Source organism: Erythrolamprus reginae, chromosome 3 (genome assembly GCF_031021105.1).
Source record: "Erythrolamprus reginae isolate rEryReg1 chromosome 3, rEryReg1.hap1, whole genome shotgun sequence".
NCBI classification, from domain to species: domain Eukaryota; kingdom Metazoa; phylum Chordata; class Lepidosauria; order Squamata; family Dipsadidae; genus Erythrolamprus; species Erythrolamprus reginae.
Window position 1 is genome coordinate 48,589,823 of NC_091952.1, and position 24,334 is coordinate 48,614,156.

The 24,334-nt window shown below is 41.2% G+C and overlaps 1 protein-coding gene and 1 pseudogene across 8 annotated transcripts; both read left to right on the forward strand.

Moving 5' to 3' along the window:
• On the forward strand, positions 1-22,430 carry PSRC1 (proline and serine rich coiled-coil 1). Of its 8 annotated transcripts, none has more exons than XM_070745171.1 (9): positions 1-161; positions 3,018-3,061; positions 9,415-9,472; positions 10,216-10,774; positions 12,428-12,598; positions 14,275-14,416; positions 16,610-16,864; positions 19,667-19,778; positions 21,794-22,430. In XM_070745171.1, exons 2-8 carry the CDS (start codon positions 3,046-3,048, stop codon positions 19,747-19,749), a joined length of 1,284 nt encoding a protein of 427 aa, XP_070601272.1. In that variant the 5' UTR covers positions 1-161; positions 3,018-3,045; the 3' UTR covers positions 19,750-19,778; positions 21,794-22,430. The 8 variants fall into 8 exon arrangements, with proteins under 8 accessions (XP_070601272.1, XP_070601278.1, XP_070601273.1 ...); XM_070745172.1 differs by having other exon boundaries at positions 2-161; positions 3,021-3,061; XM_070745173.1 differs by having other exon boundaries at positions 79-182.
• On the forward strand, positions 17,870-17,965 carry LOC139166085 (U6 spliceosomal RNA; annotated as a pseudogene).
• Positions 22,431-24,334: the final 1,904 nt, after the last annotated feature.

Below are 24,334 nucleotides of genomic sequence, written 5' to 3' on the forward strand. Positions count from 1 at the left end.
GAAAAGGAGGGCGTGGCTGACGGGACTCCGCCCATCTTGGGCCAATCGCTATAAAGGAACGCCGAACTCTATTGTGACGAAATGAAAAGGGGGATATTCGAATTTGCTTTCGCCTCTCTTGTTTTTTGTGGGGGGTCTTGGCGCAACGGAAGAGCTTTGCGGTGAGAGCCTGCGGGGAGATGGTAACGCTGGAGGCGGGGATGGGTTGCATGTTTGTTGCATGGAGGGACGGATAGATTTTTCTACGCACGAAAGGGGCCCAAACGAAGCCGCACTTCGTAGGAGTTCGCCGAGGTTAAGAACGAAACGGGAACGCGTAAAATCATTGCGCAGAGACTCCATTTGTACCTTGCTCTTGTTTGCAAATTTAAACGCCCGCCTTGAGCTCCTTTACTCAGGACTTAAAACTTGCAATGTTAAGGTATCAGGGAATCCATCCCTCCTCCTCCTCCTCTCTGAGCAGAGGGAGATTTTCCTCCAAGCAAAGTAAAACTCTTGCCTGCCTCCCCGTTAGGGTTGCCCTCGATTTTTGTAAGCTGTTTTCTTTTCTTTTTTTTAATAATAGTAATAATAATAATAATAATAATTATTATTATTATTATTATTATTATTTAGATTTGTATGCCGCCCCTCTCCGTAGACTAGGTTTAATGGTTAAAACAAAGGAGAACTTGGTTTCTTTGCATATAATATAATAATATCTTTGCATATACTATAATAAATATAATTAGATAATATATAATATAATTTATTTGCATATAATATAATTAATATAATGTAAATATGCATATTGCTCAAAATGGCTGCAATTTAGTTACTATAGTCAGAGGATAGTTAGACTCAAAAGAACTTCCCTCCCAATCTTGGGATACACAAAAGAGAGTCAAACGCACATTGGATACAGATGGCTTCATTCTTGCCTGAAATAAACTGTGGCCAGGGCTATGCTGTTTGGAAGCTCGCCGATTCTACTGATTTCAACCCTGGCGATATACAAAAGCTGCTCCGAGGTGGCATTTATGCTCCACGTCGTTATTGTGAGTGTCCTTTTGAATAATCAGAGTAGAGAACTGTTGAGTTCTATCCCTAAATTGAGAAGAAAAAGCTGCAGTCCTTTGGATTGCCTGAGAAATTGCAACCCAGCATTCCGAAGTCTTTTGTTTCGAGTTCTTCCCTCCCACTTTTCTGCCTGCATTTGTCAGATGCTGGGTTAATAATGTAATGAAACTACCCTACAATTTGTAACAATTTTAAGAGCAAGAGGTTTCTAATATTTAATGTAACCACATTAAATGTAACCACTTTCAAAGCACAGAATAAGGAGTAAGCAAAAAAGGGCAAGAAAAAAAGTAAAAGATACTGTAACTAAATAAGTTGATATCAGCACCATTTTGTTCTCCACACTTTTCTACCCCGCAAAGTGTTCTTGCCTATTCTTAAATTTCTCCCCTCTTTTTGAAGATTTCATCTATTCCGTCCAATCTCTTGGTCTTCTCTTCCATTTAACCCACTTCCTTTTCCTTTACTGCATGTGTTTTCTCTGTAGCTCAGTCTTCATTATATCACAAAATTACTCCCCCATATTTCATACAATTCATTTAATATTTGCTGAAAATCATGGGTATTTTCAGTCAATAACAAACAGGAGCTACATGCAAAAATACACAGCTATTTCTATTCATAATCAATCTGCCTTTAATATTGCCACAAGTATTATTTATACATATATTCAAGTACATTAAAAGGAAATTATTCCCCACTTATTAGGAAAGAGTTTGCTAAGCACTCTGTTCATTCTTATGCACATTTTATTTCCAAATGTCACTCTTAACACATTCAGCAACTATCTTTCAGTTCCATTTCCACAAAAATTGGAAATTTTTGTTCTAGGCAATTGGCTTCCTTGTCTACTTACACATATTAACAACTCTACAATAAATCATCTTTCTCACACTCATACATTTCTCAGTGAACTGCTGAAAAGTAAGATCTAATCTGTGCAACAACCCCTGCCTTGTGTAAAGCTGCCCTGCACTTCTTAGATTCTTCTCAGATAATAACATTCAAGGAGAATTCTGCCAAACACTTTCCCAGGCATCCTTAATAAACTAAACTCCTTGTAGTTATGCATTCACTCTTCCTACCTTTCACTTTTCATTCTTTCAAAGGTAGGCACAGATGCATGTCTTTTGCATACAAATGAACAAGTAGCACAGTCACTTCATAAGCAAATCACATCCATAGTTTAACTTCCCTACATTTTTCAATCTTCTCATTGTGTTTATTTTTGTCTATTTTTTCTGGACTGCTAACATTTACAGCATTTGTTTCATGTGTCTCTTTCATGTCCACACAGATCTCTAAAATATACCTTTCAAAACTTCAGTATCATCCCAGAGCATTTTATACCCAATTCCAAAACTCTTTCGTTCAAATATTTCTGTATTTGCTAATCTGCACTGGTTCTTGCTCTCTCTGATTACATTCCTAGTCATTGTGTTTTTATATACAAATTATAGAGTATTTTGAATTCTAATTTTTGAAGCACTCTTGTATTTTTTTTCCTCATCTACAATTGTTTACACTGTATTTCACTAAGCAGGCTTTTTCAATCTGCCATTAGTGAGATTTCTGTAACCTCTGTACCATTTGTTGAGTAGGCTTTTTCCAAATCCCAATTTTGCAGAATATAATGTTATCGATAACGACTCTTATACAATTAACACACATACATTATTTTATGGATTTCATATTTTTAAAATAAAAATAGTGGATGTCAGTTTTAAAGTTGCTATTAAATTATTAAACAATGGTTTTGTGTGATCGAACCAGGATTAAACTTTCAAATAAAAACTGTTTGCCTGAAAACCTGGAATATCAAAGCCAATAATCTGAAGATAACAGCTTTCTGTGTTCTCATTGAGTTGTTATTTTTTTAATATGTAAAACTAGCAGAATACATCTCCCTTAACATTCAAGATGTATTTAACTGTTATCTTTCCACTTCGATTATATAGTAGTATCCTGAGATAATTGCTAGAAAGAATGGAATCATCAAAGGGTGAGTACAGAAAGTCAGTGTCTATGCATTTAAATATATGCATGAAATTGTTCCACACCATTTGGTCATTTGGACCAGAAACATTACAACTTGTTGCTAAAATTTTATAATATCAGTCTTCTTTGTAAAAGTCCCCTTTCAGGATGATGTAGAAACTTTTTTAACACTGTGTAATACTTGGTGTGAAGCTTTCTGTACATATAAAGAATTGTAAGTTTATTCTGGTAGATTTCATTTGGTATAAATATGCCTAACTACTCATAATTGTCTAGGTCAGGTTCCCCATGACATGTATAATTCTCAGAAGATATTAAAGTCATTAGTAGCAGAATGATTAATAGACAGATGACTTTATTTTTCTGTTTTGCCACTAATTTTCCATGTGATTCAAACCACAAGAATTAACATATTTTGTTTCTATGCAGTTTATAAGGGCTTTAAGAAGCTTTTTCTTGAGAATATACTTCACTACAAAGTACAACGAATAGAGCGCTCTCCCTCCCTCTCCCCCCCTCTGTCTTTGTCTCTCTCTCTTTTTCCTTCCTAGGTAATATTTGTAGTGATGGAAAAGGTTAAATATTTAGGTTACATCTTCTAATCAGGGGTGGGTTCCAAAATTTTTATTACCACTCTGTGGATGTTGCTTGATTTTGTGGCAGTGGCTTGACAGTCATGTGACATGGTGAGAGTGGCTAGGCAGTCATGTGACTGGGTGGGAGTGGCTTCATGGCCATGTGACTGGATTGGCAGGGCCAACTCAATGTCACTCATGTCAAGAGGTGCTTCGCCTAGCTCCTCCCCTCCCAGCCATCCCTTGTCACACCCAAGGTTTTTATAGATCTGTAAAAATTTTGTTCACTTTATTATCTATATGTATAGATGTACTTTCATGGACCATTGAAAGGAGTAAATGGCTCACATGCTTTGCCCAAGAGTATGATAGACCAGGGGTCTCCAACCTTTTGGACCTCAGGGACCACTAAATTCATAATTTTAAATCCTGCAGACCACTGGTGGTGGGGAGCTTAGCCACTTTTCAGGCCTACTTGTCTGCTTCTGCAAGGCCTTGGGTAGGAGGTCCAAGAGAAAGTGCCTGTTCCTGGAAACCTGTATTCCTTCTCTCAAGAAGCTTGATCAATCTGAGTGAAGGAAAACAAAGATGGGCAGACTGATGGTGGCTTGCTGATGTTGGTGAGAAAGTCAGTCCCATATTCCAGAGCTGTAGCTCCTCCCTTCCGTTCCCGTCTTTCCTTTCCCTCTCCCCTTTCCTTTCCTTCTTTTATGTCCTTCCTTCCTTCCTTTTTCTTTTTCTCTTCTCGGCAGAGGGAAGAGGAAGAAAGTGCTCTGGGAGGGCTGTGCTACCCTGGAGTGTGGTTGCCGCCACAGCTGCTCCTCTCGCCTTCCTGGCTTCGGCTCCGAGACCAGCAAAGAAATGTGGTTGAGCAGGGCTGGGGCGTTAGTGGGGGAGCAGCGAGCTCAGGGCAGCAGTAGTTCATCTTCATGCGGGGAGGGGAGGGGAAGGGGTCCCCCTGCTGTTCCTCCTTTGCGTAACCTGCTGCTGCCAAGTGCTCCCCTCACGCTGCCCACTTCACGCATGGAGCAGATGGGCTGGAACTTCTGTGCTTCTTTGCTGATGTGGTGGAGCGGGGCCAGAACCATTCCCCCCCAATTCGCCCTGTCCAAACATATAGCTGCCGTGCCCGCCTCTCACCTGTTGTGGCTCCAATAGTGGCAGCTTTGGGAGACACGGACTCATCTGGAGCTGCTCCCCTGCTGTTTGTCCCTGCTGTCCCCAGGTGCGAGGAAGAGGGGTGGGTGAAAGGCAGTGGTATGTTTAGGCATAGTGGGGGGGGGGAATAGCTCACCTGGAGCACCTAGTTATAGTTACAGAGTTGGCCTTCTCCGGGTCCCGTCGACTAAACAATGTCGTTTGGCGGGCCCCAGGGGAAGAGCCTTCTCTGTGGCGGCCCCGGCCCTCTGGAATCAACTCCCCATAGAGATTAGAACTGACCCCACCCTCCTTGTCTTTTGCAAATTACTTAAGACCCACCTGTATCGCCAGGCACGGGGGAACTGAGACATCTCCCCCAGGCTTTTAAAAAAAATATTTTATGTATGGTATGTGTGTGTTGCATGGTTTTAAATGATGGGGTTTTTAGATGTTTTTAATATTAGATTTGTTTTATTGTAATATTGCTATCATTTATTGTTTTTTATTTTTATTTTTATTGATTTATTTTGTCCAATACACAATGAAGGTTATAGAGGATATAGTAGAGAAGAAATACGAGATATAGGAGAGACTATAGGACAGGGGATGGAAGGCACTCTAGTGCGCTTATGTACGCCCCTTACTGACCTCTTAGGAATCTGGAGAGGTCAACCGTGGACAGTCTAAGGGTAAAATGTTGGGGGTTAGGGGATGATACTACGGAGTCCGGTAATGAGTTCCATGCTTCAACAACCCGATTACTAAAGTAATATTTTTTACAGTCAAGTTTGGAGCGGTTAATGTTAAGCTTGAATCTGTTGTGTGCTCTTGTGTTGTTATTATGTTATTATTGTTGTGAGCCGCCCTGAGTCTTCGGAGAGGGGGGGCATACAAATCTAATAAATTATTATTGTTGTTGTTGTTATTGTTATTATTGTTGTTATTGTTATCGTTGTTATTGTTATAGTTATAGTTTATTAGATTTGTATGCCATCCCTCTCCAAAGACTCGGGGCGGCTGGCAACATAACAGTAATACAATACATTACAAATCCAATAGTAGAAAAATGAAATCAGTTTAAAAAACATTAATAACATAGTAAAATCCCTAACTATACAATCATACACATTCAACCTAATCCATCATACAGTAAAAACCAGTGATGGCGAACCTATGGCAGGGGTGCCACAGGTGCCATGTGGAGCCATATCTGCTGGCACACGAGCTGTTACCCTAGCTCAGCTCCAATGTGTATTTGCAAACCGGCCAACTGATTTTCGACTCACCCGGAGATTCTGGGAGAGCATTTTTGGCTTCCGTAGAGTCTCTGGGGGAATGGGGAACGGCATTTTTGCCTCTGGAGCCTGGTGAAGGCAAAAAACTAGACTATTGGACCCATCAGAATTTGGAAATGGGCTGTTTCAGGCCTCCAGAAGGCCTCCAGGGGGACATTTTTGCCATCCCCAGGTATTGAATTATGGGTGTGGGCACTCACACATGCGCGATAGCACAAGCAGCTACGGAGGCCACAGTGGGCAGTGGAAAAAAAGGTTCGCCATCACTGACCTAAACTATGTTTAAGCAAGGTTGTACTTGGCTGTACCTGAATCCAGCTATAAAGAACCTGGCCCAAAGGCATGGAGCAAGAACTCCAGCTCCCCCTCCCCTCTTTCCTACCAATCCCATTGGTAGGATTCAGAAGAACGGCAGCAAACCACAGAGAAAAATTGACATTAAAAAAACCCTTGACTAATAACCATATGGGTAGAGTTAGTACGTGGGGCAGCAAAAATGACCCCAGGGTTGGACTAAACGGTGGGCTAGGGGGTCAGCGGTTGCAGCAGCGCTCGTCCTCATCTAAAGGCGTTCACATTCTGAGTCCTTTTTGCCCCACCGTGGCCTCCGTAGCTGCTTGTTACCCTGGCGACAGGCTTTTGCCACTACCAGCCGAGGCAAAGCGGCTCCTGTCTTTTCGACCTCCGCACTGTAGTCTTTCCCTTCACCTCAGCCCATTGGTGAACACAGGGGTCTCCAACCTTGGTGGCTTTAAGACTTGTAGACTTCAACTCCCAGAATTCTGGGAGTTGAAGCCCACAAGTCTTAAAGCCGCTAAGGTTGGAAACCCCTGGGTGAACAGATTGGCTCGCAAGGTCCTCCTAGCTCCCGCCCATTGTCCCCTTGCCTTCTCGGCTAGGAGGGTGAGCCATCTTGGGAGCGAAGAGGAATACAACCTAGTATCCACACAGACAGACACACACATACAGTGGGGGGGAAAGGATTTAGTCAGACACCAGTTGTGCAAGATGAGAGAGGCCTGTAATTGACATCATAAGTAGACCTCAACCATGAGAGACAACATGAGAAACCACATCCAGAAAATCACATTGTCTGATTTTTAACGAATTTATTTGCAAATTATGGTGGAAAATAAGTATTTGGTCACCTATGAACAAGCAATATTTCTGGCTCTCACAGACCTGTAACTTCTTCTTTAAGAGGTTCCTCTGTCCTCCACTCATTACCTGTAGTAATGGCACCTCCTTAAATTTGTTATCAGTATAAGACACCTGTCCAGAATCTCAAACAGTCACACTCCAAACTCCACTATGGTGAAGACCAAAGAGCTGTCGAAGGACACCAACAACAAAATTGTATCCCTGCACCAGGCTGGGAAGACTAAATCTGCAATAGGCAAGCAGCTGAGTTGCATCCAAAGAACACCATACCTACTGTGAAGCATGGAGGTGGCAATATCATGTTTTGGGGCTGTTTCTCTGCAAAGGGACCAGGACGACTGATCCATGTACATGAAAGAATAAATGGGGCCATATATTGTGAGATTTTGAGTGCAAACCTCCTTCTATCAGCAAGGGCACTGAAGATGAAATGTGGCTGGATCTTTCAGTATGACAATAATCCCAAGCACAGCGCCAGGTGAACGAAGGAGTGGCTTCGTAAGAAGCATTTTAAGGTCCTGGAGTGGCCTAGCCAGTCTCCAGATCTCAAACTTACAAAAAAATTTTGGAGGGAGTTGAAAGTCTGTGTTGCCCAGCGACAGCCCCCAAACATCACTGCTCTAGAGGAGATCTGCATGGAGGAATGGGCCAACATACCAGTAACTGTGTGTGGCAACCTTGTGAAGACTTTTCAACTTACAAACCTCATCCCGGAACCAATTATGTTTGTAAGATGGGGTATCACTACTTATTTTCCACCATAATTTGCAAATAAATCCGTTAAAAATCAGACAATGTGATCTTCTGGATGTGTTTTCTCATGTTGTCTCTCATGGTTGGGGTCTACCTATGATGTCAATTTATTTATTTATTTATTTATTTATTTATTTATTTATTTATTTATTTATTTATTCATTCATTCATTTGTCCAATACATAAATACATAGGAAGCCTCTTAGGAACCTGGAGAGGTCAATCGTGGATAGTCTAAGGGAGAAATGTTGGGGATTAGGAGTTGAGACGATTGAGTCCGGTAATGAGTTCCACGCTTTGATAACTCGATTGTTGAAATCATATTTTTTACAGTCAAGTTTGGAGCGGTTCGTATTAAGTTTGAATCTGTTGCTTGCTCTTGTGTTGTTGCTGTTGAAGCTGAAATAGTCATTGACCAGTAGGACGTTGCAGCATATGATCTTGTGGGCAATACTCAAGTCGTGTTTTAGGCGCCGCAGTTCTAGGCTATCTAGGCCCAGGATTGTTAGTCTATTTTCGTAGGATATTCTGTTTTGAGTGGAGGAGTGAAGGACTCTTCTGGTGAAATATCTTTGGACATTTTCAAGGGTGTTGATGTCTTACAGGCCTCTCATCTTTTTAAGTGGGAGAACTTGCACAACTGGTGTCTGACTAAATACTCCCCCCCCCACCGTATGTAGGGAGCATAAACTACTGCAGAGAAATTTCTAGAACAGAAGTCTCCAATCATGGCAACTTTAAGACTTGTGGACTTCAACTCCCAGAATTCCCCAGCCCAGGGGTAGATACAGTTGGCTCTTCTATGACTTGTGGACTTCAATTCCCAGAATTCCTGAGCCAATCAGGCTAGCTCAGGAGTTTTGGTAGTTAAAGCCAACATGTCCCACTTTGCCTACCCCTGCCCCAGCCAGCATAGCTAAATAAATTAACTTTGTGCCTCTGCCTGCCCACCCTGGCTATGCTGAGAAATAAACATTACGCGAATGCACCGTAAAGAAAAATGCAGGGGAGGGGGGAAACTAAGCAGAATAAAAGATGGCGATCGCATGCACAGTGCTGGAACTAGGCTTCTGCACGTGCTCAGAAGGAATATATATGAACATACATATGAATTGTAATATGTAATACATATTACACGGGGCAAAACCCGAACTTAGAACAATCTACATACATATGAATATATATATAAATATATATTTATATTATAAATATAAATATATATTTATAAATATAAATATATATTTATAAATATAAATATAAATATATATTTATATTATAAATATAAATATATATTTAAGTTGTTGCCCACAGACCGGCCCCGACCTATCTGATTTGGTGATGTTATTGTGACATCACCAACGGGTCACTACTTATTCCGGCAAACTGGGAGGAACCCATCCCTGCTTCTAATGGTTATGATTTCTTATTTTCAGATATAAAATTTATTGCTGATGAGACTCTGGATTTTGAACTGTTTTCTCCATTGGATGGGTAAGGCTAATAAAATCATTACCGACAATTCATAGAAGCTATCACATGAGTAAATAGCAAATGTCCGAAGTTGATAAGCAAATACCTTCACAACCACTAACAGTGTTCTGTTTTGTTTTTATTAAACCTGGAATTAGTTACTTTAAGGGCCTTGAACTCAGGTCCAGTCCTTCCTTGTTATTTTGAGGATCAAACTGATGGTCCTTCTAAGAATATTCCAATAATTTCCTTGATGCTGCTCATTCAATTTTTCCATTAACTTTCCATTCTTTTATTTCAATCAATCTTGCTATGCACAATAATTTTTTCTAGTTCATCATTCTTTTACATTACATGTTCAAAGTTTATCTATAAAATGTATGAGTTTTTACTCGGTGATCAGAATTTTAAAGGAGTCTTTACTTTGTCCAGGACCAACTGACAGGCTTTTTTTGTTTTGTTTTTTAAGTAGGTGGCACTACTCTATCAAATCCTTTCTCTTGATCTATTACAATATCTAGCTTCCATATTCTTATGTTATCAATTGGGGAGGGGATTGCTTTAACTCTTGTCATAGAAAATATCCTTAATCTTCACATCTGTCTAAATTCCTCATTGTTTTCATTGCTAGGATTACATGGTTCTCATAACAGGTCTACAATAATAAAAATATGAAACTTTATTTTGACTTACATGGCTGTTTCCTTGAATGTGTAAATGTGTTTCATATTCTCTCTCTTTCTCTCCACTGTTTGCTGCTATAGACAAGAAGAGGGAGAGTCCGTAACTTGTCCTGTTGAACTCAGTGACAAGAGTGTGGCACAAACAGTTGATCTGAACCCCTTGTTGGAGCAGTATGATGGAAGGGCCAAAAAGTCAACTCCCCAGTGGAGTCCCCTGACTCCAATGAAGCTGGAGGAGGTCATGAAAGAAGCTAACCAGCTGGCTATGCAGCTTGAGAAATGTCAGCTTCTGGAAAAGAAGAAGAGTTCTGAAACAAAGCTTGGGACAGTTCTAGAACATGAGTGTTTATCCCCAGTCAGGTTCTTGTGCACGAAGACTAAGAGCACCCGGAGAAGAACTTTCAATGTGAAGGACAGTCCTCTGCAAGCTCTGCTCCCAACAGTGGACCCAATTACCTGCTTGGCCCAAGGTTCCCCCAAAACTCTGGTTTCCAAAGATGAAAGTTCTTCTTCCCGCCTGGTGGACTTGCCTAGTCCCAGAAGATGCCAAAATACATCTTACATTTGCAGCCCTGATGTTCCCCAAGCTAAGATCTCTGAACCCAAGGCTCTGAAGACAATGACATCTGGCAATAAACAGGTATGGTGGCAGGACAGAAGCTCATCAATAAGGCATGCAGATCGCGAAGGTTGTGCTTAGGAAACTATTGGTTTTGATCCTGATTTCTTCCTAGGCTTATGCTTTATTATCCTTAGTCAGCCTTTCCCAACAGCCTTTCAACTCTGTTAAAGAGTTACAGCTCTCAAAAAAAGATTGCAATGTCAGGTTCGCTAACTGAAAACGTTTGTAGACATTTTGTCTACATATATTGCACATATGATGGCTTTTTAAATCTACTATATAATCCCCCACTCCCAAATTTCTGGACTGCTAGACCCAAAGAACTAAGGGATTTGTTTCTTTTTAATATTCTAAACTGAGATGGCACAGTTGCAAAATCTTTTCCCCCATATTGCAGTAGTTACACAAAGATCTTTAAGTAGCTCTGCATGGTGCTTATTGGCATTACCTTCCTATTACCATATAACAAAGAGGATGGAATAGTTCATTATATGGATTGTGACAATATATAGCATTTCTCTACCAATTTCTCCAAGTACATTTTTGTGGTAATCTATTCACTAGCCCTGTAAAAGATCGCTTAGCTTTAATCGTTTCCATTTTGCAAAATGGAAACTGCAAATTCAGTATTGTGAAAGAAAATTCCCATCCTGATATCTTCTTTCTCTACCCAGCACCTTCTTATTTGAATAACACAATTTTGCAAACACGCTCTACATGGGGCTAGCCCTGAAGAGCATTCGGAGAGTACAGCTGGTCCAGAACGCAGCTGCACGAGCTGTTGTGGGCGTACCTAGGTGCACCAACTCTCCGTGAGCTGCACTGGCTCCCAATTGGCCACCCATGTGACCATGTGGGAGTGGCTTGATGATCATGTGACCAGGGGGTGGCTTAAAGGTCATGTGACTGGCTTAAAGGTGGCCAACTTGACGTCACTCACGTCAAGGGTTTGGATTAGGGTTAGGGTTCTCCTCGCCTCGAAGAGATACAATTTCCCCATCTATTTACTATTACTGAGCATCCAAAATATACTATTTCATTCTATATACAGTATATGTGCCATACGTGTACATACATATTACAGACGGACACACAAAAATATACATTATCTATTTCGTAAACTACTCAAGACTCACTTATACCTCCAGGCTCTTTTATACTTTGTTTTATGTTTGGTATGAATGTGTTGTTTGGGGTTTTTTGTTTTGTTTTTAAAAAAATAATGATAGGGTTTTATATGTTTTTTAATATTAGATTTGTTCTACTATAATATTGTTTTTATTATTGTTGTGAGCCGCCCTGAGTCTTCGGAGAGGGGTGGCATACAAATCTAATAAATAATAATAATAATAATAATAATAATAATTATTATTATTATTATTATTATTATCTACTATATAAACTGTATGTGTATGTACACATGCATACACAGCTCTTCTAAAATTTTACACATTCAATGTCATTTAGAGCAATAGGAAAAACATGCCCAGAAGGGGGAAAAAGAAAAAAAAATTGAAATTTTTTATACCGGTTCTGCATACCTGACCGTATCCGTATGAGCCCATCACTGCTCCCCCCACCAATAGAAAATTTGTGTAAAATGTTTTGGTGAATTTTCTACAGAATAGTAGTTCTGTTCAAAAGCTGCAGCTGTTTTATTTCTGCCTTAAGCTTCAGGCAACCATCAGGGACAACAGAACAGAGAAAGTACTTGTCCTCCCCACTACCACAAAAGGCCCACAGCCATTGGCGCATTTGAAAACCCTCCCTCAAACCACCACAAGGAAAATGCAAAGAACAAAAGATGCGTCTGCTAAAAAGTCTCCTGATCGAGGCCTAAAGGTATTGCTGAAGGGCTGTGGGGAAGGGAGGAGAGAGAAAGGGGCAGATCGTTAAGAATGTACATCAGATAAAAGTTGTGGCTAACTTTTGCATGGTTCTCCAGGCTGAAAGGGTGCTTAGCCTATCTTTGTATCGATGCAAGCTAAGGCTATAAACCCCTCAAAAAGCACCCGTGTAAATTGCACAATTATCGTATTTTTTGGAGTATAATATGCATACTCCATATTTTCCCTCCCTAAAAGAGGCTGGAAATTCAGGTGCCCTAAATTTTTCCCAGCCCTAACTAGATGCTAACAATTTTCCCAGGTCTTTACCTTGCAAGTTCTTTCATTGTTACTCTTTGCGAAGAATGTTTTCCAAGCCCTAAGTCTTTGCAGGTTTTTAAAAATTGCTCTAACTTGCTCCAAATGTTTCTTTCCAGCCCTAACCAGGTGCTAATGATTTCCCCAGCTCTTAACGGCTTGCAAACTCTTTCATTGTTACTCTCTGAATAAGATTTTTTAAAGCCCTAACCAGGGGATAAAATAATGTGCTGAAGCTGACCATACTAAGGATGCTAGCCAGATGAATATCTTGTAAGGAGAGTATTTTCCTCTCCAAAAACTAAGTTACATCTTATGCTCTGAAAAATACGGTAGCCTTCATATACAGTGATACCTTGTCTTACAAACCCCTCGTCATACAAACTTTTTGAGATACAAACCCGGGATTTAAGATTTTTTTGCCTCTTCTTACAAACTATTTTCACCTTACAAACTCACCGCCGCTGCTGGGATGCCCCACCTCCGGACTTCCGTTGCCAGCGAAGCACCCATTTTTGCACTGCTGGGAATCCCCTGAGGCTCCCCTCCATGGGAAACCTCACCTCCGGACTTCTGTGTTTTTGTGATGCTGTAGGGGAATCCCAACAGGGGAATCCCAGCAGTGCAAAAAAGGGCACTTCGCTGGCAACGGATGTCTGGAGATGGGGTTTCCCAGCGAGGGGAGCCTCAGTGAAATCGCAGCATCGCAAAAACACAGAGGTCCGGAGATGGGGTTTCGAGGACTTTGATGTTTTTGCGAGGCTGCGATTTCACTGATGCTCCCTTTGCTGGGAAACCCCACCTCTGGACTTCCGTTGCCAGTGAAGTGCTCGTTTTTGCGCTGCTGGGATTCCCCTGCAGCATCGCAAAAACACGGAAGTCCGGAGGTGGGGTTTCCCATGGAAGGGAGCCTCAGGGGAATCCCAGCAGCGCAAAAATGGGCGCTTCGGCTGGCAAAAGGGGTGAATTTTGGGCTTGCCCACATTAATCACTTTTCCACTGATTCCTATGGGAAACATTGTTTCATCTTACAAACGTTTCACCTTAAGAACCTCGTCCTGGAACCAATTAAGTTTGTAAGACAAGGTATCACTGTATATTCATCCATGGGAGGGTGTGCATGTGCATGTAGGACCATATGTTTATTTTTCATGCACAGCAGAAAAGTTCTGAATTTATGGAGCACGAGCCATCTTTATGTTAGGATGAGACAATTATAAAACAGTGGTCTCCAACTTCGGCCACTTTAAGACTTGTAGACCTCCACTCTACAAGTTGAGAGTTGACGTCCACAAGTCTTAAAGTGGCCAGGTTTGGAGACCTTTGTTATAAAATGTAATTTCCTCTGGAATCTTGCTGTGTATGTATGTGCAGGTTTCCTCTAACCAAAGGACAGTGCTCACTGCAGAAGTGAAAAGAAAGCCAAATCCTCAGATGCGTCCACGCCGAACCAGCCCTGTGAAAAAAAATCCAGTTGCTCCAGAAAAGACGGCACCTCTCCAAAAGACAGATGCCAGTAAGTGAAAATAAATTGCTTGTAATTTGCTTTATTTCCTTGATCAGGTTTCAAGGAAATCTTGGCAAGATTTCACAACTGGTTTGTCATTGTCTGCTTCCTAGCACTGAGGAACTGGCCCGAGGCCACTCAGCTGACTTCATGCTTAAAGTGGACTAGAATCCACAACCTGCTATGTGGCAACAAAAGATAACCTAGTTTATAAACAGTTTTTTAAGCTGTTCAGTCTGGGTCTTCCCTAGATTGAAATTTAAGTGTTATCTACATACCACATATTATTGACCCATCATTAATGCCCGATTCTCTAGCTCAGGGGTGGGCAATTAATTTTGCCATAGGACCGCATGAGAAATTGGGATGGTTTTAGAGGACTAATATAATTAACTCAGTTCTACCCAATACTGTATATAGTATACATATGCTATCTTTTCATAAACAAACAGTATGTTAAACAATGCAAAGATTTACAATACAATGAAAACATGGAGGACCTAATTACATCATTATTTAATGATGAGATGATGAACTGCAACCAGCAGGAGATACAAAAAAATAAAAAAAGAAAAGTGTTTGGTTCAAAGTTCTGCTCAGATTAAAGAAATTGGAGTTTGGGAAGGGTTGATTCTCAGATAGCGGGCGGGCCCGTCACAGACAGTGGGCGGGCCGCATGCGGCCTGTGGGCCGCCCCTTGCTCAGGTCTGCTCTAGCTGATAGGCCAACTGTTATCAACATTAATTCCAATGTTTAAAGCTCACCCATTTTCCCCTTTCACTATGAGTTGCCTTTGTTTCATACTTCATTCCGGTGGTGGGTTGCTAACAGTTCTCCCCCAGATCAGGCGAACTGGTAGCAGAGGTGGGGGGAAGCTCCACCCACCTGCCTGGATGTCATCAAAACTGCTCTGTGCATGCGCAGAAGGCTCTGCACCCCACACGCTCCCATTCAAGGTAAGTGAAAGTCACCACTGCTCCATTCCTTGCTGTGTGACTGCTGAATGGCAGGAGGGGGACTTCTAAGTACTCTTGAAAATTCATATATACAATGTGCCTATTTATTGGAGTACAGTGGTAGCTCAACCTACTAGCACCTCGACTTACGAACTTTTCTAGATAGGAACCGGGTGTTCAAGATTCTTTTGCCTCTTCTCAAGAACCATTTTCCACTTACAAACCTGAGCCTCCGAAACTGTAACCGGAAAAGGCAGGGAGAAGCCTCCGTGGGGCCTCTCTAGGAATCTCCTGGGAGGAAACAAGGTTGGAAAAGGAGGGGAGAAGCCTCTGTGGGGTATCTCTAGGAATCTCTTGGGAGGAAACAGGGGCAGAAAAGGTGGGGAGAAGCCTCCATGGGGCCTCTCTAGGAATCTCCTGGGAGGAAACAGGGCCTCCACACTCCCTGTGATTTCCCCAATCGCATGCATTATTTGCCTTTACATTGATTCCTATGGGAAAAATTGCTTATTCTTAGAAACTTTTCTACTTAAAAACCTGGTCACGGAACAAATTAAGTTCGTAAGCAGAGTTATCACTGTATAAGACACGCCTTTTTCTTCCCTAAAAGAGGCTGCTAATTTGGGTGCGTCTTATACTCTGAATGTAGCTTGTTTTTTTCCAGCCCTAACTAGCTGCTAACAATGTTCCCAGCTCTTACCTGCTTGCAAGCTCTTTCATTGTTACTCTCTGCAAAGAATGTTTTCCAAACCGTCTTTGTAGGTTTTTTTTTTATTGCTTTACTTGCTCTGAATGTTTCTTTCCAACCCTAACCAGGTACTAAAAATATTCCCAGCTCGTACCGGCTTTCAAGCTCTTTCATTGTTACTCTCTGCAAAGAATGTTTTCCAAGTCCTAAATCTTTGCACGGTTTTTTCCATTGCTCTACTTGTTCTGAATGTTTTTTTCTAATGATGTTCCCAGCTCTTTCATTGTTACTCTTTCCGAATAAAGTTTTTTTAAAAGCCCTAACTAGGAATAAAATGATGTGCTGAAAACTGACCAAACTAAGAACGCTAGCCAGATGAATTTTTTTCCCTATTTGCCTCCCTAAAAACTAAGGTGTGTCTTATACTCTGAAAAATACGGTATCTTGGCCCCTATAACCTACACATCTTTTTACATTTAAAGAATTAGGTAGAATCCAGTCGCTATGTCTAGAAACATTTTGCTGATTTTCCCTTAAATATTTTTTTCCCCATCCCAGGTAAGGTGAAAATTATGGGAGGCAAGGGCCCCAAAAGACAACCCACCTCCAAGCCTCATGGTGGTTCTGGTCAGATTCAAGCAAGACTAACTGCCACACTGGCAAGCCAACTCCCAATGCCAAAGCCAACCAATCGTACTGCTGTTTCAGGCAGATGCACAGTTCCTGGGAAATCTAGCCAGTTTAAACCAGCGAGTTCAGAAATATCTGGTGGGCAGAGATCCACTAAGCCAACTGCTGGGATTGGGAAGAAAGGTGAGTGAATGTACAGAGACACGCTAAAGCAGTGATGGGACACCTTTTTTTCCTCAGGCGCCAAAAGAGGAGTGGGTACGCACTATCATACATGCACGAGTGCCCACACTTATAATTCAATGTCTGGGGAGGGCGAAAACAGCTCCCTCTATCCCCCTGGAGGCCCTCTGTAGACTGGAAACAGCCTGTTTCCAAACTTCTGGTGGGCCCAGTAGGCTCGTTTTTTGCCCTCCCCAAGCTCTAAAAGTTTCCCTGGAGCTGTGGGAGAGTAAAAACAACCTCTCCCATTCCTCCAGAGGATCTCTGAAAGCCAAAAACGCCCTCCCAGAGCCTCTGTGGAAGCCAAAAATCAGTTGGCCGGCACATACATGCACATTGGAGCTGACCTAGGGCAATGGCTTGCGTGCCAGCAGATATGGCTCTGTGTGCCACCTGTGGCACCCATGCCATAGGTTCGCCATCACTGCGCTAAAGAGTTTTGCAATTCTGTTGAAATGCATTGTTAGTAAAACTATACACAGGGATAAGATTGTCCTCACAGGCCATTTCTTCTATTAAAATGGTAGGCATGTGTGTCCTCAGATTGCATTCGTGAGAAGCAAGTTCTTAATCTACAGATAACATGAAATAAACCCACCTGGGTCTTGTTTAGATAGTTCAGGTAGTCCTCAATTTAAAACCATTCACTTAATGATAGAAGTTACAACGCACTGAAATCACACTAACGTCCATTACAGCAGCCTCTTTCATGTGATCAAAATTTGGATGCTTGACAAACTAGCATGTATTTATTATAATTGCACTGTTCCAGGATGTAATCAGCATCCGTAACCTTCCCTGAAAGTAATTAGGGTTCCGTTAGGGTCATAAGTTGTAAAACCAAAATACCGTTACATCATTCCTCATTACCACAATTCTTTATCATCTTGAAATGCCATGAAGTAGGACATTTGTATTCATGCCGGATAATGGGCTGCAAAACCTGGTTTATAGGTTATTTGCTTGGTGTTTCCATTAGCAGCACATGCACTAAACTAGGAACGATAGAGAGAAAATTAACATGACCTATGTACAAGGAAGATATAGAATTTCTATATTCTGGATGCCAGGACAATCACAGGGCACACAGAAAAAAGCGTTTGCAATTCCAACCTAGAAGATCCTTGAATTTGGGAGAAGATAATTTATAGCATGCCGCATACCTGCCTTTGTTTTGACTGGTGGATGAAATGGGCTTGATCATAAATCTTGAATGTAACCCGTTCACAAGCAGAGCACTGACTCTGTAAGAGAAGTCCTCTGGTGAAACAGGATGACCTGCTTCTTGCACTTTTACAGTTAACATATTTTCGTACTGTGTAGTGCTTTCCTTCCCAAATCTGCATATGTTGTCTGATGTGTGGACTTCAGCTCCCAGAATTCTCAGCAACGGTCACCACTGGTAGCACTCGGGTTAATCTAAGTGGGCTGCCAGAGTTTTGCTCGCAATACTGCTTGATATGTAGAGAGGGAGGTTAATGCTACTTCAAACAATGGGATTTCCCATATGAGAATAACACAGGATTAGAGTTCTGGTTGATTCGGTTTTCTCCACTCAAGTTCTAGTCAAGAATTGTCTGACCTTTTGGGAAACATAAGTTTCCTCCTTCGGAATCCCAGCAACCGATAAGGTCCCACAGAGTTGGCCTTCTCTGGGTCCCGTCGACTAAACAGTGTCGTCGGGCGGGTCCCAGGCGAAGAGCCTTCTCTGTGGGGGGCCCGGCCCTCTGGAATCAAACCCCCCCCAGAGATCAGAACTGCCCCCACCCTCCTTGCCTTTCATAAGCTATTGAAGACCCATCTATGTCGTCAGGCATGGGGAAATTAAAATACCCCTGTGCTTATATTGTTTATGTATGGTGTGATTGTGTTGCATGGTTTTAATAATGGGTTTTTAGATGTCTTTTAATATATTGGATTTGTCACATTGTTGTTTTTGTTGTGAGCCACTCCGAGTCTCCGGAGAGGGGCGGCATACAAATTTAATAAATAAAAATAAATAAATAATTGTTGTGAATGGTCCATGTCTGCCTCAGCTGGTCATGGGTTTTGAAAACCATAAGATGGGAGTACTGGCATCACAGGCCAGTGTTCTTGCCGAGTCTGAGAGTGAGAATGAGGAAGGGTTAGGGACTGAGGAACCACCGGAGACTGTAGAACCCCCAGTTAGGGTACTGTCTGAGTCAGACAACGATGGGGACTTTAATGATCAGGACCCGTTAGATGCAAGAATAAGGAGGATGAGATCCAGAAATGAATATCTCTCTAGAAGGGGTTGTTAGAGTTGATTATATCTATGGGACATTTAACCACTCCTTGGGAGTATATAAAGACAGCTGCTGGGAAAGGGGGTTGGGCAAACAACATTCCCCAACATGGAAGACAGTGCCTGGGATCTGAGAGACTTCTCCTCCTCCCATGGGCTTTGTTTTTGGCTTTTTGTATGAGCTGCTGCAGCCTGATCTGTGAGCGTGGTTAAACTATCAGAGGCACCTCAGTGGAGATTTATGACTTTAGCTGGCGTGCGTCCCGGACTGTCTTGCTAATTAGATAACTGTGGCCATCATGAAATCCCTTGCGTTCATCATTGTATAAAACTGCTTTACCAATAGACCTTGCTTATTGAGACTTTGGAAACAGCGTGTGTGGGTCTTTATTCCTGATAACTGATCTGGCCAGACAGAACACATGATAGAATTATAAAATAAATAATGAATTAAACACATTTACTTCTCTTCTCTCTCTCTCCACCTCCTGCTACAGCTGCATGTCAGAAGCTAAACCCACCGGGCACGTTTCAGAACAGCCGACTAAGACTGCCAAAGACTTACAGCAATTTAAAATGAGGGGATGGATCCCTGGGATTTGAAGCCATGTAAGTGTCCTACCTCACCAGTGTCAATGGAAAAACATGTGTGGATCCGATGATTAGCAGCTGAAAATCTATCCACATTGTTTACAAAAACAAAATCCCAATCTTCAGGTTTAAAAAAAGTACAATCCCACCCACGGGATTGGCAGCATATAAATCAAATACATTTGATTTATATGCCACACTTGGAATACTGCATTCAGTTTTGGTCGCCATGATGGAAAAAGGATATTGAGACTCTAGAAAAAGTGCAGAGAAGAGCAGCAAAGATGGTAAGATGACTGGAGGCTAAAACATATGAAGAACAGTTGCAGGAACTGGACATGGCTAGTTTAATGAAAAGAAGGATCAGGAGGGACATGATAGCAGTGTTCCAATATCTCAGGGGTTGCCACAAAGAAGAATGAGTCAACCTATTCTCCAAAGCACCTGAGGGTAGGACAAGAAGCAAGGAAACTAAACAAGGAGAGAAGTAACTTAGAACTAAGGAAAAATTTCCTGACTGCCAGAATGGTGGATCAATGGAACAGCTTGCCTCCAGAAGTTGTGAATGCCTCAACACTGGAAGTTTTTAAGCAGGTGTTGGATAACCATTTGTCTGAAGTAGTGTAGGTTTTCCTGCCTAAGCAGGGGGTTGGACTAGAAGACCTTCAATGTCCCTTCCTGTTCTGATTTCTGGTAGAACTTTAACTATTACAAATAACTCTTACTAAATGCAGTATTTCATAAACAAAGAAACTCCATCTTTATTCCTCTTCCCTTCCGTATTCAAAATACAGTTCATACTAGCACATTCCTCTCAGCCCGTTATCTTTCTTAATTGCATTCCTCATACATTCCTCCCAGCCTTCTCCGTTTAACAAGATTTATGTACTCACAGCATGATTCAAAAACAGCAGAAATGGCTGTAAAATAACACAGAATGCATTTGCTTGCTTGGGAGCTGAACGGAAACCTTTCATTTTTCACCCTACAACATTGAAACTCCACCCTTCTTCCCCACTGACCCCCTGACGTACCAAATACATCACTCCAATATTTAACCCATTCCTCCACTTAATATCTAATTCCAAACACCTGTTCTTTACGTTTTTGGGCCCTTCTGAATTTAGGATTGTCCCAGCGAACGTCTGATTCTTCCTCGCTAGATTCTGGACTCATAGCCACATCCTGTGGCTGGCCTCCCACCTGTTCTACTACCTGTAACCCCAGGCCCACCACTAATTCATAAACACTATCTGTATCAGAGTCCTCAATTTCTTCATCATCCTCCAACTGACCAGGAGTATGTACAACACTTCCAACTCTGTTATTATTATTATTAAATTAAATTATTGATTGGCCTAAATCAGGGATGGGTACCTTCCCCATCATGTCAGAAGTGCATCACATCTTGCAAATGACCCTCTGCACATGAGCAGAAGCCTCCTGTGTGTGGGGGTAGGGTTCTTTCCAAGCTGCTTCCAGGAAGCGGTGAATGGAGGACCAGTCTGGGGGTGTGGCCAGCCGGGGCTAAATTCCTACCACCGGTACAGGCAAAGTGGCCTGCAGAAACACATCACTGGTGTAAATAATGAAACAGAGTTAAGGTGTATGTGAAAAGTACAATGTAGGTAGCCCTTGACTTACAATTATTCCTTTAATAAACATTCAAAGTTACGACGACCCTGAAAAAAATTGAATTATGACCATTTTTCACACTTACGACTGTTGCAGCATTTCCTCTCCCCGTGGTCACATGATCCCCTGTTGTGATCATCTGACAAATCAAGTGAATGGGGAAAGCTGGATTCACTTAACGACCATGTCACTAACTTCAGTGATTTCACTTAACAACCGTGGCAAGAAAAGTCGTAACACGGGGCAAAATTCACTTACCGAATGTCTGGGCAACAGACAGGTTGGGGTCAATCGTGGTCACAAGTCGAGGACTGCCTGTAAAAATTAATATTACGTGCATACTGATTTCAAGTGTTTGTAGACCTTGTCCTAACTACTTACTCCATCTGTCCTTTAAGATAACGCCACCAGCCTTTGCTATAATCTTGGGGACAAGCCAGAAAAAGCTGATCATCTCGGATGGTGCCTTCCTTTTGAAGATAAACCTGTTTTGGTCTCGTGGAAATCACTCCTTTCAAGGGAACTTTCAAAGCTTGCACTGCGCATTCCCTCTAATGTGATCACAGTTTGTGGTTTGATGATCCTGGAATAAGGAAGCAAGGACCACTAGTCCTGTCCTGTCATTATATTCCTTAGACTTATAAATGAAATTTGTGTGGGCTAGAAGAAGCTGAGTTGCGGCCTATGAAAGGATCATACAGCTCAGAAGCAGAAGATTCCCCTGACTTTTTGATGGTTGGTTTATCCCCAAACTTGGCAGAGTTTAAGAGTTGTGGACTTCAATTCCCAGAATTCAGGGAGTTGAAGTCTACAAGTCTTAAAAGTTGCCGGGTTCGAAGACCTCTGGTAGCTTAAAACTTTATTAGATTAAGGACAGCCTTACTGGAGCCCAGTGGAATATTTAGTCTCTTATAAGATACCCCAACCACTATGCAGCCTTGAGCTGTAAAGAAGCATTTATGTAATACTGAGTAATGTATGCACTGTTGATAATTTTGATATTACTTTAAAAGTAAACACTAACATACACTTTCAGTTCTTATATGTGAAGTACTTTTTTCTTTTGGCTAAACTAATTCAAAAGTAAAAAAGCTTTTGATTCTTATCAAAAGAAAGCTTAAGAAAGCTTTTGATCCTGTGTTCAATTCTGGAGACCTCATGTACAAAAAGATATTGATCAAATTGAACAGGTCCAAAGACGGGCTACAAAAATGATGGAAGGCCTTAAGCATAAAACGTATCAGGAAAGACTTAATGAACACAATCTGTATAGTCTGGAGGACAGAAGGAAAAGGGGGGACATGATCGAAACATTTAAATATATTAAAGGGTTAAATAAGGTTCAGGAGGGAAGTGTTTTTAATAGAAAAGGGAACACAAGAACAAGGGGGCACAATCTGAGGTTAGTTGGGGGAAAGATCAGAAGCATTATGAGAAAATATTATTTTACTGAAAGTAGTAGATACTTGGAACAATCTTCCAGGAGATGAGGTTTGTAAATCCAGTCACTGAATTTAAACATGCCTGAGATAAACATAGATCCATCCTAAGATAAAATACAGGAAATAGTATAAGGGCAGACTAGATGGACCATGAGGTCTTTTTCTTATAATCTTCTATGTTTATTGTGTGAAAGACTACACAACTCCCATTTCAAACCTTTTTATCTTTTCATTATTTCTCCATTCCGCCTCTTTATATTAAACTGAGGATGGTCAGTGTTAATGTTGTTAATCCACAGATTTCCTGTGCTATTAAGAGTTGCGTAAGAGACAGAAACCTAAACAAGTGAAAAAAACCTTAATTTACTGTTAATGATTTACCCCTAAACACAAATCACACTCATAAAATAGTATTTTAATACTATTCTTGATTATTTGTAGAGCATTAGTGGCTTAGGTAATGGAAAAGCAGTACACAGTACTGAAAATACTTGTGCTTGTGAGCCAGTTTCATACTATTTAGACCTATATAAAGATGAAATAATACTTCTAAGCTGGTGCAGTGGAATTCTTAGAATCTCAGTTTTGGACAGCTCAATCTGCCTGCCTTCATCATCCATCTACTTAAGCAACAATCTAACCCAGAGAAAAATGCCTTGATCAAAAAATAAACAAATCTTCAATTCCTTATTCTAAATTAAACGGTGCTTCCCTGTTGTATAATAAAGTTTTAAGTGAACGTAGTTAAATCTATTTAACCAATCTCTGCAGAAATGGTTTAATAACGTGTTAAGCACTGCAACACTCAAGACTATAGCCACAGGCTCTGGAGTGATTCCTGGATATATAGACATTCTTTCTCCAGCAGATCCTAATGGATGGAAGATGAATTATTTGGATCTTAAGGAGTTGCAATAGTGAATCCTTATGTCTTGCACAAGTTTGAAGGAACAAATGCTGGGACAAAAATGCAGTATCAATTCTGCCATTATATTCATGTATGCCGTATTGAGATTTTTCTAATTTCTGAAAATATATATGCCTTTCTAATAAAAACACACATCTATATAATGAATTGTAGGAAAACCAATTCCTGGAGTAACTCTATTATTACCTCTTGATGATTACCTCATTCAGGGATAAGAGAACCAATACTGCAATTCCATTACAGTAACAGAAGCTTGGGTTTTGTCTCCTTTTGACAGAGTGAATGTAATGTCTCCAGATAAATAGATAAACCATGTACATACAGTATGTTCAGCACAGCAGGTAAAAACTGAATGAATTACAAAACCTTCAGTTCTTCATGTTTCTGCAAAGACTAAGGGTTTCTCATAATTGATAAATCATTATCAGAACAACTGGGGACATTTCTCCTTATAATTGGAAGCGAAGAAATCTAGATGCCCCTTCAGAATGCTTCTGCCCAGTAGCTTCAACTCTTTCTATTGGATTCAGGTACTTGGTCTTCCCTTTCCCTGCTCAATTTTCTAGTAA